Here is a 16,184-nt window from a genome sequence, read left to right on the forward strand (position 1 = left end):
ATAGTAAACTATGCTGTATTGTATAGTAATAATAAGAAGTATCTTACATTTGGTAGACGCATGGTGTATTTTGTAAATTATTCCAAAAGGAAAATTAGTCAACACCATAATAAAAAGGTTAGTTTCCATTTATTCCGTATAGTCGTCACCGAAGTATGTTTATAGCATTGTTAACGCTTGTCTTCGTCTTTTCTGCGTTTGATTTACCGTTATGTACGCCGGAAGAGAGAACATTTATATTGACTACGATTCATCACTTGCCGGTTGTCCACAAGAAAAGGAAGAAAATTGCAACACGTCAATATGCCTGTAAGTTACGCACATTCTTCTTTTTGTAAAGACATTAATTAGATTTTGATTGGATACATATGCTTTATATGCGTGTTTAATGCATCAATTGATGATTAAAAGGATAAATAGCATCACCATATGATCGATGGGTCTGTTGGCATTCCTGATGTTGGTTCATTTTGAACAGCTGTGCTTGAAAAAATGGATTTCGCATGACGCCGATTCAAGTAACAATATACCGATTGGACTAACATTGACATGCCACAATCCATTTACATTACTTTAATTTCGCATTTGGTTCTGTGTTAATTTACTTTTTTATGCTTACTTCTGTCTTAGTTTTTTTCATCCCATTTTCAATAATTTCGCCCACCCATCAGAATTATACTATATACAGGTACTAGACACACTGATATGATATGTTTATACTATGTAATAGAGGTTATAACGAAAGTCAAATTTTCAGGGCGATCCGCCCCTCAGTTCAAGACAGGAACATGAACATTTACATATCACTATAACACAGTTTGTTGAGATAAACCACAGGGACCTGATAACTTGTTACAGCTATATTTGGACCTAAACTAAGGTGTTCATGATTCAAAATATGATCATTTGGCAAAGTTGGCAAGTTTTTACATGTACGTTAAAAACAAATTTCTTATAAAACCTTATTAAATATCTCCTCAGAAGGTCAAATGAATTGATATGACAAATCTGATTAGATCTTGTGAGAAAATCTATGTTGTATGTAATAGTATACTAGTGTAAACACATAATATCAGTGTATCCAGCACCTGTGAGTACTTTTGTTGGTAACTTTTCTGTTTCTTAGAATGTTAATTATAACCATAAGTTAATTGGACAAATCTTCTATTTTGCAGACGAATTTAACATGTGCATCACTATATACGTGTAAAATTATATCAATATTACTAACGGAAGCATCAAATAATTCCCCAGTTGTGTTATCAAAATGGGATGCAAAGCGAAGTGAAGAAAATTAATTTTAATATTCAAATCATGTATTGTTCAGATTTCTACTGTGTCAGTCTAAAAACATCTCAAGGTATTCTTGTTCAAGCTTTTATTTATTGTATTTTAGCCAAAAGGAAAACCATTAACTAAAGGACAGAAACAGATTGTGGAGGAGAATAAGAAGACACTCCAGTTTTATCAATATATCATGCTCGTTGTAAATGTAAGTGGTTACTAGCTCTGACATGGTCTGCTGTATGTATATCAAATATATACTGTATAATAGATGTGTACTGTAATGCTGAAGCAACCACATTATAATTCAAGTGCAAGTTTAAAATAAGTACAGTTGTGGGACCGCACAACGCACCAAAAATAGCGTGCGCACACCGTGCATACATCGTTCACACACCGTCCGCACATCGTCCACACATGGTGCGCACAACTGTGCGATTTAGCAATCGTTCGCCCCGTTGTGCGCTTCTCTCCGCACAACTGTGCGATTTGGTATCATTTGTAGATCAAAATTACGGAATGACAAAAATACGGAAGGCTTGTATGCGATAATGTACACTGTGTATATATCTGTAATTTCTCATCACAATAATCAAGATTATACAATTTCACAATGCGTGTTACACAGTATTACAGCGACCGTTAGGCTGTCAAGAATGGGTTTGGCTCCAAGGTAACAGAACAGGTAAATAACAATTTTATGAGTGTCCGGAGTTTTACCTGACCAGTGCCTGACACACAGAGCTGATATGCGATACCGTTTGACCGTAATGAATAGTATTTGTTATTTGCATTCGTTTGCCTATAGCTCCCCTTCACCTGGATTTTCACACCCCCGGCCTTACCCGACGAGTTACGTAAATGCCCCAGGCGGGGAGAAAACTACGGTCCAGGTACATGTACAAAGTGGTTATGTTTACCTGTATACGGGATTGTGTTGTAATTTTACATGTGTCGATTAAGTTTGTTTAAAAACACAGAAAACACAATTCCTAAATATAAGAATATATAGACGGAAAGATAAGTTTATAGATGTTGCTAGAATATAGAAACATACGTAAACATCAAGTTTATATGTTTAAACACGAAACCGTATAAATTGTTAAGGCATTTCTCAATTTACACCAACCACGATTGTTATCGCACAACGTCCGTCCATCGTGCACACATATGTGCGCAAGCAATGATCGTTCAGCTTTTTATCGTTCGCCCATCGTGCACACACCGTTCACACACCGTGCACACATCGTGCGCACATCGTGTAACGTTGTGCGATCACACAACTGTAACGTTTTAAGTTATTTGATACACTAACAAAAAATGTATTAATACGTTTATAGAATAGAATTATGAAAGATTTACTGCCACAAAATAAGTTACAAATGTATGTTGTTTTATATAGAGTGACATTGTATAGGATGGTCTTCCCCCACAATCATTATATACTTACAGGTCATCAATAGTGTGTGAACATTTTTAAGTGTGTTATTGATAAGGATATAATAGTCATATGCTGTACATATATGAGATATATTATTTCTAAATACATCACTTTGTAGGTCTTTGTAGATGTGTTGGTATATCATTATTTGTAGGTCTTTGTACATGTGTTGGTATATCATTATTTGTAGGTCTTTGTACATGTGTTGGTATATCATTAAATAACTCTTGCTTCACCATCAGTATCCAGAGCATACATATGTACATGTATACCCAACTTAACTGGTGATCATGTTCTCATGTACAGGATTACTGAAATTTGTGTAAAAGAAATGCCTTATAAACTTTAAACTATGAAGAAAATACTCAATTATCATGTACTGTTTTCTTTGAGAAAAATATCTAGTGATGAATTAACCTAGACTTTGTATTTAAAAAAAACACCAGAAAAGATAGATATGTATACATGTATTGCCTTGTTTTTATAATATGACAAAATAAATGTTGTAAAATGTCTGTTCAAGGCAAAAACATTGATTTGAAAGCATTGCGAAAATCATCAACAGAGTCACAGCACCATCTTCAACTAATAAACAAATGAATGTATGCTACAGAGAATGGTAACTTGTATGTATGCTACAGAGAATGGTAACTTGTATGTATGCTACAGAGAATGGTAACTTGTATGTATGCTACAGAGAATGGTAACTTGTATGTATGCTACAGAGAATGGTAACTTGTATGTATGCTACAGAGAATGGTAACTTGTATGTATGCTACAGAGAATGGTAACTTGTATGTATGCTACAGAGAATGGTAACTTGTATGTATGCTACAGAGAATGGTAACTTGTATGTATGCTACAGAGAATGGTAACTTGTATGTATGCTACAGAGAATGGTAACTTGTATGTATGCTACAGAGAATGGTAACTTGTATGTATGCTACAGAGAATGGTAACTTGTATGTATGCTACAGAGAATGGTAACTTGTATGTATGCTACAGAGAATGGTAACTTGTATGTATGCTACAGAGAATGGTAACTTGTATGTATGCTACAGAGAATGGTAACTTGTATGTATGCTACAGAGAATGGTAACTTGTATGTATGCTACAGAGAATGGTAACTTGTATGTATGCTACAGAGAATGGTAACTTGTATGTATGCTACAGAGAATGGTAACTTGTATGTATGCTACAGAGAATGGTAACTTGTATGTATGCTACAGAGAATGGTAACTTGTATGTATGCTACAGAGAATGGTAACTTGTATGTATGCTACAGAGAATGGTAACTTGTATGTATGCTACAGAGAATGGTAACTTGTATGTATGCTACAGAGAATGGTAACTTGTATGTATGCTACAGAGAATGGTAACTTGTATGTATGCTACAGAGAATGGTAACTTGTATGTATGCTACAGAGAATGGTAACTTGTATGTATGCTACAGAGAATGGTAACTTGTATGTATGCTACAGAGAATGGTAACTTGTATGTATGCTACAGAGAATGGTAACTTGTATGTATGCTACAGAGAATGGTAACTTGTATGTATGCTACAGAGAATGGTAACTTGTATGTATGCTACAGAGAATGGTAACTTGTATGTATGCTACAGAGAATGGTAACTTGTATGTATGCTACAGAGAATGGTAACTTGTATGTATGCTACAGAGAATGGTAACTTGTATGTATGCTACAGAGAATGGTAACTTGTATGTATGCTACAGAGAATGGTAACTTGTATGTATGCTACAGAGAATGGTAACTTGTATGTATGCTACAGAGAATGGTAACTTGTATGTATGCTACAGAGAATGGTAACTTGTATGTATGCTACAGAGAATGGTAACTTGTATGTATGCTACAGAGAATGGTAACTTGTATGTATGCTACAGAGAATGGTAACTTGTATGTATGCTACAGAGAATGGTAACTTGTATGTATGCTACAGAGAATGGTAACTTGTATGTATGCTACAGAGAATGGTAACTTGTATGTATGCTACAGAGAATGGTAACTTGTATGTATGCTACAGAGAATGGTAACTTGTATGTATGCTACAGAGAATGGTAACTTGTATGTATGCTACAGAGAATGGTAACTTGTATGTATGCTACAGAGAATGGTAACTTGTATGTATGCTACAGAGAATGGTAACTTGTATGTATGCTACAGAGAATGGTAACTTGTATGTATGCTACAGAGAATGGTAACTTGTATGTATGCTACAGAGAATGGTAACTTGTATGTATGCTACAGAGAATGGTAACTTGTATGTATGCTACAGAGAATGGTAACTTGTATGTATGCTACAGAGAATGGTAACTTGTATGTATGCTACAGAGAATGGTAACTTGTATGTATGCTACAGAGAATGGTAACTTGTATGTATGCTACAGAGAATGGTAACTTGTATGTATGCTACAGAGAATGGTAACTTGTATGTATGCTACAGAGAATGGTAACTTGTATGTATGCTACAGAGAATGGTAACTTGTATGTATGCTACAGAGAATGGTAACTTGTATGTATGCTACAGAGAATGGTAACTTGTATGTATGCTACAGAGAATGGTAACTTGTATGTATGCTACAGAGAATGGTAACTTGTATGTATGCTACAGAGAATGGTAACTTGTATGTATGCTACAGAGAATGGTAACTTGTATGTATGCTACAGAGAATGGTAACTTGTATGTATGCTACAGAGAATGGTAACTTGTATGTATGCTACAGAGAATGGTAACTTGTATGTATGCTACAGAGAATGGTAACTTGTATGTATGCTACAGAGAATGGTAACTTGTATGTATGCTACAGAGAATGGTAACTTGTATGTATGCTACAGAGAATGGTAACTTGTATGTATGCTACAGAGAATGGTAACTTGTATGTATGCTACAGAGAATGGTAACTTGTATGTATGCTACAGAGAATGGTAACTTGTATGTATGCTACAGAGAATGGTAACTTGTATGTATGCTACAGAGAATGGTAACTTGTATGTATGCTACAGAGAATGGTAACTTGTATGTATGCTACAGAGAATGGTAACTTGTATGTATGCTACAGAGAATGGTAACTTGTATGTATGCTACAGAGAATGGTAACTTGTATGTATGCTACAGAGAATGGTAACTTGTATGTATGCTACAGAGAATGGTAACTTGTATGTATGCTACAGAGAATGGTAACTTGTATGTATGCTACAGAGAATGGTAACTTGTATGTATGCTACAGAGAATGGTAACTTGTATGTATGCTACAGAGAATGGTAACTTGTATGTATGCTACAGAGAATGGTAACTTGTATGTATGCTACAGAGAATGGTAACTTGTATGTATGCTACAGAGAATGGTAACTTGTATGTATGCTACAGAGAATGGTAACTTGTATGTATGCTACAGAGAATGGTAACTTGTATGTATGCTACAGAGAATGGTAACTTGTATGTATGCTACAGAGAATGGTAACTTGTATGTATGCTACAGAGAATGGTAACTTGTATGTATGCTACAGAGAATGGTAACTTGTATGTATGCTACAGAGAATGGTAACTTGTATGTATGCTACAGAGAATGGTAACTTGTATGTATGCTACAGAGAATGGTAACTTGTATGTATGCTACAGAGAATGGTAACTTGTATGTATGCTACAGAGAATGGTAACTTGTATGTATGCTACAGAGAATGGTAACTTGTATGTATGCTACAGAGAATGGTAACTTGTATGTATGCTACAGAGAATGGTAACTTGTATGTATGCTACAGAGAATGGTAACTTGTATGTATGCTACAGAGAATGGTAACTTGTATGTATGCTACAGAGAATGGTAACTTGTATGTATGCTACAGAGAATGGTAACTTGTATGTATGCTACAGAGAATGGTAACTTGTATGTATGCTACAGAGAATGGTAACTTGTATGTATGCTACAGAGAATGGTAACTTGTATGTATGCTACAGAGAATGGTAACTTGTATGTATGCTACAGAGAATGGTAACTTGTATGTATGCTACAGAGAATGGTAACTTGTATGTATGCTACAGAGAATGGTAACTTGTATGTATGCTACAGAGAATGGTAACTTGTATGTATGCTACAGAGAATGGTAACTTGTATGTATGCTACAGAGAATGGTAACTTGTATGTATGCTACAGAGAATGGTAACTTGTATGTATGCTACAGAGAATGGTAACTTGTATGTATGCTACAGAGAATGGTAACTTGTATGTATGCTACAGAGAATGGTAACTTGTATGTATGCTACAGAGAATGGTAACTTGTATGTATGCTACAGAGAATGGTAACTTGTATGTATGCTACAGAGAATGGTAACTTGTATGTATGCTACAGAGAATGGTAACTTGTATGTATGCTACAGAGAATGGTAACTTGTATGTATGCTACAGAGAATGGTAACTTGTATGTATGCTACAGAGAATGGTAACTTGTATGTATGCTACAGAGAATGGTAACTTGTATGTATGCTACAGAGAATGGTAACTTGTATGTATGCTACAGAGAATGGTAACTTGTATGTATGCTACAGAGAATGGTAACTTGTATGTATGCTACAGAGAATGGTAACTTGTATGTATGCTACAGAGAATGGTAACTTGTATGTATGCTACAGAGAATGGTAACTTGTATGTATGCTACAGAGAATGGTAACTTGTATGTATGCTACAGAGAATGGTAACTTGTATGTATGCTACAGAGAATGGTAACTTGTATGTATGCTACAGAGAATGGTAACTTGTATGTATGCTACAGAGAATGGTAACTTGTATGTATGCTACAGAGAATGGTAACTTGTATGTATGCTACAGAGAATGGTAACTTGTATGTATGCTACAGAGAATGGTAACTTGTATGTATGCTACAGAGAATGGTAACTTGTATGTATGCTACAGAGAATGGTAACTTGTATGTATGCTACAGAGAATGGTAACTTGTATGTATGCTACAGAGAATGGTAACTTGTATGTATGCTACAGAGAATGGTAACTTGTATGTATGCTACAGAGAATGGTAACTTGTATGTATGCTACAGAGAATGGTAACTTGTATGTATGCTACAGAGAATGGTAACTTGTATGTATGCTACAGAGAATGGTAACTTGTATGTATGCTACAGAGAATGGTAACTTGTATGTATGCTACAGAGAATGGTAACTTGTATGCTACAGAGAATGGTAACTTGTATGTATGCTATAGAGAATGGTAACTTGTATGTATTGCTACAGAGAAAGTTAACTTGTATGTATTGCTACAGAGAATGGTAACTTGTATGTATGCTACAGAGAATGGTAACTTGTTTGTAGCTACAGAGAAAGGTAACTTGTATGTATGCTACAGAGAATGTTAACTTGTATGTATGCTATAGAGAATGTTAACTTGTTTGTAGCTACAGAGAATGGTAACCTGTATGTATGCTACAGAGAATGGTAACTTGTATGTATATTGCTACAGAGAATGGTAACTTGTATGTATGCTACAGAGAATGGTAACCTGTATGTATGCCACAGAGAATGGTAACTTGTATGTATGCTTCAGAGAATGGTAACTTGTATGTATGCTTCAGAGAATGGTAACTTGTATGTATGCTTCAGAGAATGGTAACTTGTATGTATGCTTCAGAGAATGGTAACTTGTATGTATGCTACAAAGAATTGTAACTTGTATGTATGCTACAGAGAATGATAACTTGTATGTATGCTACAGAGAATGATAACTTGTATGTATGCTACAGAGAATGATAACTTGTATGTATGCTACAGAGAATGCTAACTTGTTTGTAGCTACAGAGAATGGTTACTTGTATGTATGCTACAGAGAATGGTAACTTGTATGTATGCTACATAGAATGGTAACTTGTATGTATGCTACAGAGAATGGTTACTTGTATGTATGCTACAGAGAATGGTAACTTGTACATGTATGTATGCTACAGAGAATGGTAACTTGTATGTATGCTACAGAGAATGGTAACTTGTATGTATATAGGGATTACATGATAAACTGTCAGGAGATTAAGTGCTGATGAATACAATTATGAGTTTTTTTATCTGATGCCTTATATAGCTATGTTTTGTGTCTATGGACAGGGTGTTTACTGGACGCTTCAGTACTGGTTGTTCTGGGACAGCTTCACTTTATTCTACATGGTAAGAAAAGGTTTTACTTTTATATTTATACATGTTTACCATAATCAACTTTCATATCATAGAACACTGTACTTGAAAGAAATGTTATTAACTGTTTAAAAGACTATCAATAATTATGATATTACCGGTATATGTAAATTCAGTTCAATCAAAGGCACAAAGGGGAACAATTCCTTAAAATTTCCAAAAAATCTTGTATATATGTGATTTTGGTTTTGGTCAAAATTGTCTTCAACTATTTAACTAATTAGTCACTTGTACAATGTAGTTCAGTTGTGTTTGATGTAGGGTATACACCTTGATACATTGACATTTATCTGAACTCATATATAGTAACATCTACATTTACAAATTCTTCTACAGCGTCGGAAGGCCTAATGTCATAATATTTAGCAAATAGCTTTCTGTGGTAGAGGGTCCTCAGCTTTTATCAAATGAATGATGTTGAACCCAGTCATCATCACATAGAAAGATTTTTGGACATTTTGTTTTTATTACATTATCAAGAATTGTTGCAAGTACAACAATAGTGTGAGGTCGCTATTTTGACATCCATGATGTCACACCTCATTGCCTAAAATAACTTCTTCAGGAAGTCCTGAAAGATGCTGAAACCAGTTCACAAGCAGTAAAAATGTATTCAATAACCTTTCCACTTTACATGTTATAATTAATACCCTTTTGAAACCATTTTTCATCAATCACTCGGCATGTCTTCAAGTATGCAGATGGGGGGGCCATGCAAGGACCGTATTATAGGTACCCTCATTTGAGGAAACATTGTGGCTCTACACTGCTATAGCTACTTATTGTCCTGATTGTGCTGTCACAGTTATTTCTTAGCCATCTCAACCAAAAACAGTGGTTCTTTATATACTTGTATTACACAATGGTTATATCACATTTTACATTAAATGGACACATTATCACATGGCCAGATGACTTGTGTAATGTATAAACGAAAGAATGTATATATATGCATGTTTAACATTAAGAGATTTAATTTTTCATTATCACAACCCACCCCTGCAGGTTGGAGATTTGCTTTGGTGTCCTCTATTTGGGAACACAAAAGCGACCAAAATAAATCTGCTCACCAATTGCAATATTTGGGATCTTTATCTTTCTTTCTACTTCTTACTTCCTTTTATTTCCTATCGTCTTGCTTGGCAACACCTCACTTTTGGCTTGACTGTTGAGCATTCACCCAGGTGAGGAAAGCAATGGGTTCTGTCCCCAGGCCGAGACATACCAAAGTCCTTAAAAATGGTAGTTGTTATTCCCTCCTTAACGTTCAGCATTAAGGGAAATGGCAACAACTGGTTCATCCGTGTCAGTATAATGTGACCGGGCTGCATGCTGTGCTTGGTGCCCTCGGCATGGCATTTCAGTGAGATAGCACTATAAAGTCGGCATCAGATCCGCACTCTCACATGGAGGCAAGCACCCCAACATACCCTGTCTCCTGCATACACACAATCACGCATGCACTACACACATGGAGGCACGTACTTAAATGACGTTAGCTGTTAATAGGACGTTAAACCAAACCAAACCAATCCTCATCACAGCTTCACCCTTTTGTCGATCCTCACAGTTTCTCGGTGTATCAGCATTGCTGACATGTCTTGGAAGTTACAAGTTTATGCAGAGTATGGCTCATGCAAAGTACACACCAGAAGGAGCTCTGATAGATGGGGGTCTTGACCTCAACATGGAGTCAGGAATGTCTGAGTAAGTCATTTCTCACATTAACAGTGTTCACCTTTACCTCGTACAAAACATGTACTTAATGAATTAGTAGAAAATATATACAGTGATTCCTATTGGAGGAAGAGTATATATCCCCATATACTGTGTTCAATAATAGCAGAACAAGGAATCAGATATAACTTCGCATATAAATACAGTACACATTAAATCAATCCATTTCTTATCCATATGGAAACTGGAATTTTTTTGAGCTAATTTGTCCAAAAAAATATTGTTGTTTACTTGTATTTATGTTGATTGATTGTTGTTTGTTTCTTCAAAGTTTCATTGTACATTTATTGAACCTGATGGTACAATGTTATACACATCATCTTTCTGTTACAGACATGCCAAAGATCTCATCCTGTTCACCTCTATAGTACAAAGTACCAGTATATTTTCTAATTATTTATGGCTGTTATGGCTGCTGGTAAGTAAACTCCATTTAAAGATGTTGGTACATATATTTTTCTGAATGAAATTCAAAGATGTAATTCTTTTTGAAACATAACATAGAAAACATTGAAAATGAATAGTGGTACTAAACGTAATACACATTGATACTACATGTTATCCTTAAAAGATGATTTGGTTACACTGTGTACGCATCAGCCCCATGATGAATAGTATTTAAAGCCCTCAATAAGGCATTGGTTTTGAGATATGTAAATTAATTACATATTCAACTTAAAACTTAGTTCTTAAAAGGATATACCAAAATAATCCTGGACTCATGTGATTAAAAAATAATATGTCATTTCACGGTATTCAGTATTTTGTCAAAGATCTTGACATGGTTTAAACGTTGTAAATAATGTAAAGAACCATGATGTTTACCACATAACTATTCCAGCTCATTAATGACAATACAACATGTAACGAATTGACATGTTTTATAAAGTTCACACATTATTCTAGGTCACTCGTACCATGCTGTCTTGCTTGTGCTACCCACTGTGCCACCTGCTCATGCAAATATGACCAGTTATGACACTCTTGTACATTTATTATGTTAAATATATCTGCTTTTGAAAGTAAATAGGGCTAAAAAGTTGGCATAAATTTGAGTGTTCGTCGAGCCTCGTGCCAAATTTAAGCAAACTTTTAACTACAAATGATGAGTCGCTATTCTTGCAGGCTATCTACATTGTAGTAACAAGCTAACAAAATAAATCTGTGTGTAATGTAGTAGTCTTATACCATGGTCCTTGTCTCTGTGTATAATGTAGTAGTCCTATACCATGGTCCATGTCTCTGTGTAAAATGTAGTAGTCCTATACCATGGTCCATGTCTCTGTGTATAATATATAGTAGTCCTATACCATGGTCCTTGTCTCTGTGTACAATGTAGTAGTCCTTTACCATGGTCCATGTCTCTGTGTATAATGTGTAGTCCTATACCATGATCCATGTCTCTGTGTATAATGTAGTAGACCTATACCATGGTCCATGTCTCTGTGTATAATGTATGGTAGTCCTATACCATGGTCCATGTCTCTGTGTAAAATGTAGTAGTCCTATCCCATGGTCCATGTCTCTGTGTATAATGTATAGTAGTCCTATACCATGGTCCATGTCTCTGTGTATAATATATAGTAGTCCTATACCATGGTCCTTGTCTCTGTGTATAAGGTAGTAGTCCTATACCATGGTCCATGTCTCTGTGCATAATGTATAGTAGTCCTATACCATGGTCCATGTCTCTGTGCAAAATGTAGTAGTCCTATACCATGGTCCATGTCTCTCTGTATAATGTAGTAGTCCTATGCCATGGTCCATGTCTCTGTGTAAAATGTAGTAGTCCTATCCCATGGTCCATGTCTCTCTGTATAATGTAGTAGTCCTATACTATGGTCCATGTCTCTGTGTAAAATGTAGTAGTCCTATACCATGGTCCATGTCTCTCTGTATAATGTAGTAGTCCTATCCCATGGACCATGTCTCTGTGTAAAATGTAGTAGTCCTATACCATGGTCCTTGTCTCTGTGTATAAGGTAGTAGTCCTATACCATGGTCCATGTCTCTGTGTCTAATGTAGTAGTCCTATACCATGATCCATGTCTCTGTGTATAATGTAGTAGACCTATACCATGGTCCATGTCTCTGTGTATAATGTATGGTAGTCCTATACCATGGTCCATGTCTCTGTGTATAATATATAGTAGTCCTATACCATGGTCCTTGTCTCTGTGTATAAGGTAGTAGTCCTATACCATGGTCCATGTCTCTGTGTCTAATGTAGTAGTCCTATACCATGATCCATGTCTCTGTGTATAATGTAGTAGACCTATACCATGGTCCATGTCTCTGTGTATAATGTAGAAGTCCTATACCATGGTCCATGTCTCTGTGTATAATATATAGTAGTCCTATACCATGGTCCTTGTCTCTGTGTATAAGGTAGTAGTCCTATACCATGGTCCATGTCTCTGTGCATAATGTATAGTAGTCCTATACCATGGTCCATGTCTCTGTGTAAAATGTAGTAGTCCTATACCATGGTCCATGTCTCTGGGGATAATGTAGTAGTCCTTTACCATGGTCCATGTCTCTGTGTATAATGTAGTTGTCCTATACCATGGTCCATGTCTCTGTGTATAATATATAGTAGTCCTATACCATGGTCCTTGTCTCTGTGTACAATGTAGTAGTCCTTTACCATGGTCCATGTCTCTGTGTATAATGTGTAGTCCTATACCATGATCCATGTCTCTGTGTATAATGTAGTAGACCTATACCATGGTCCATGTCTCTGTGTATAATGTATAGTAGTCCTATCCCATGGTCCATGTCTCTGTGTATAATGTAGTAGTCCTATACCATGATCCATGTCTCTGTGTATAATGTAATAGTCCTATATCATGGTCCATGTCTCTGTGTATAATGTAGTAGTCCTATACCATGGTCCATGTCTCTCTGTATAATGTAGTAGTCCTATACCATGGTCCATGTCTCTTTGTATAATGTAGTAGTCCTATACCATGATCCATGTCTCTGTGTATAATGTAATAGTCCTATTCCATGGTCCATGTCTCTGTGTATAATGTAGTAGACCTATACCATGGTCCATGTCTCTGTGTATAATGTAATAGTCCTATATCATGGTCCATGTCTCTGTGTATAATGTAGTTGTCCTATAACATGGTCCTTGTATCTGTGTATAATGTAAAGTAGTCCTATACCATGGTCCATGTCTCTGTGTATAATGTAGTAGTCCTATACCATGATCCTTGTCTCTGTGTATAATGTATAGTAGTCCTATACCATGGTCTATGTCTCTGTGTATAATGTAGTTGTCCTATACCATGGTCCTTGTCTCTGTGTATAATGTAAAGTAGTCCTATACCATGGTCCATGTCTCTGTGTATAATGTAGTAGTCCTATACCATGGTCCTTGTCTCCTCGGGTTCCTGGCAGGGCCTTTACATTGTAGTAACAAGCTTAAGCTAACAACATAAATCTGTGTATAATGTAGTGTCCTATACCATGGTCCTTGTCTCTGTGTATAATGTAGTAGTCCTTTACCATTGTCCTTGTCTCCTCAGGTTCCTGGCAGAGCCTTCTACATTGTAGTAACAAGCTTAAGCTAACAACATAAATATGTGTATAATGTAGTGTCCTATACCATGGTCCTTGTCTCTTCAGGTTCCTGGCAGAGGCTTCTACATGTTATGGGTGAATATATTGGCACCTTGGTTTTTTGCCCCTCCACCTGAAGTCGATGAAAAGAAGACTAAGAAACAGGAGAGAAAGATGCGAAGACATTAATAACATTATGTTGATATTCTTTAATTGTTATTGTTTATATTGACAAATGAATTTTTGTATACTTAAAAAAAAGTGTCACACCGTTTCTGTGTATTTTGAATATAAATACAACACTTTAATTTCTAATAGAAATGCTATTATGTAGAGAACTGTTTTGGTTTTCCGTCAGACAATCTGTCCGTTATAGGTACGTTGTTGTTTAATGTCTGTTTTAGTACCATCTCTTTTACAGCCAATATCACACACATATCTTAATGAACAGTTTCGTTTTCTTAATCACTCTTGTATTGGTTTAAGAGATCTTAAAGGGAAAACGAAAGCCAGTTTAACAAACAAATTTCTTTGACGATAAATCGAAATGCACAAAATCAAGTCTACAACGCAGCAGTATAAAATTAGTCATGTTCACTTAAACAGACAAATGCCGCTATCTTAACAATCCAATAGTGTAACGGGAATGGAAAAGGGTGATGTCATCATGTAAATAAAAGTATGGTATAAAGATATTTAAATAAGATTAATAATGTAACGCCCTGTAATTGCCCATATTTTACTGTTTAGTGCGAATTCGAGTTAGCCTTTTGATAGGAACCTACATGTATGAATACTGACCAAAAAACCTCGGGATTGAATTCTGATATTGTCCTATATTTGTTTGTTTTACCTATCACAAGAGAGCGGTGAGAACGTTGGTGTGCCCTATTGTTTAAAGTGGGTTTGTTAACATAAACGTCATTCTGAGTCACATTTTATTCATGTATGTAGTGACACATTTTTGAAAATATTGCATGCAAAAGATTTGTGTAAACCTATGGTTGTGGTTAGGCTTATCAGGAACACAGCGAAGATATACGTTCATTGTAAGGGTAAAACGCAACGTAAATGTAAACGGGTAATGGTTAACGGAGCATAGAAGTGAATATATAAACTACTGTAAATGAAGTAGTTGTGTTAAAACAATTGAATAGTTGCAAACGTAAATTACAGTTCTTGTGTAACTGTTAATTTGTAGTTAAGCACACGAAATTTAAACTCTTGTGCGACTGTTAATTAAACTGACGCAGTTTGTTTTAAATGTAATAATTTATTTTGTACAGTTTCACATTGAAAAATTTAGGAAGTAAGCGAGAAAAAAACAATGAGACAGATGATAAACAACTAAACAGGACATACGAGTAATTATATGAGGTACATTTTCAGACATCCAAACCAATACGCAATATAATATTTCGTGCACTGTTATGTTCGATTCCCTACACTGTGTGATCATGTCCATTTACAAAAGTTCACAACGTATAGATGTACACAAGCTTTATATATACAATAGACGAATATGAATAAAACGTATGTTCTGTACTATGAATCATCAGTTGTTGCTGCCTTTCGCAATTACAAATTATTTATTCAGTTGGTAGTAAATTTGATGGTATGCGGTGGATCTAGAGGGGTGTTCTGGTTTCCGCATGATAATGTTGTTCTCTAAATTCTCATTTGCTCAATTTGTCTGAATCCACCACTGATACATTCGAAATTTCGTTGTATTCGATGTTTTTTCTTGAACCAAGAGTTAGTGAAAGTAATTACACCGTGAACGTTCGTGCTGTTAGCAGTGAATGTTGGAGAATGTCTGCCAGATTTTGTGAAACTGTTTTTGATCTCTATTAAACATAACTAACCATGGTATTTGTTAGTCTTTTATTGTGGTAAATGTCTCCCTACACTATCGATAATGCATACACATTTAACAAAGAAATATCGTT

At 35.6% G+C, this 16,184-nt stretch overlaps 1 protein-coding gene across 1 annotated transcript; it reads left to right on the top strand.

Annotated features, from left to right (window-relative positions):
- The first annotated feature begins 224 nt into the window (after positions 1-224).
- On the top strand, positions 225-16,104 carry LOC110458484 (transmembrane protein 208-like). The gene is made up of 6 exons (XM_021510202.1): positions 225-309; positions 1,397-1,492; positions 8,845-8,904; positions 10,502-10,638; positions 11,002-11,086; positions 14,302-16,104. Exons 1-6 carry the CDS (start codon positions 304-306, stop codon positions 14,422-14,424), a joined length of 507 nt encoding a protein of 168 aa, XP_021365877.1. The 5' UTR covers positions 225-303; the 3' UTR covers positions 14,425-16,104.
- Positions 16,105-16,184: the final 80 nt, after the last annotated feature.

Source organism: Mizuhopecten yessoensis, unplaced genomic scaffold (genome assembly GCF_002113885.1).
Source record: "Mizuhopecten yessoensis strain PY_sf001 unplaced genomic scaffold, ASM211388v2 scaffold9615, whole genome shotgun sequence".
In the NCBI taxonomy this organism is placed as follows: Eukaryota; Metazoa; Mollusca; class Bivalvia; order Pectinida; family Pectinidae; genus Mizuhopecten; species Mizuhopecten yessoensis.

Excerpts from the sequence above, each read along its gene's own strand:
- LOC110458484 (XM_021510202.1), top strand. Across the intron at positions 1,493-8,844 it reads ATATCATGCTCGTTGTAAAT|GGTGTTTACTGGACGCTTCA; the intron begins GTAAGTGGTTAC and ends GTCTATGGACAG. Across the intron at positions 10,639-11,001 it reads ATGGAGTCAGGAATGTCTGA|ACATGCCAAAGATCTCATCC; the intron begins GTAAGTCATTTC and ends TTTCTGTTACAG.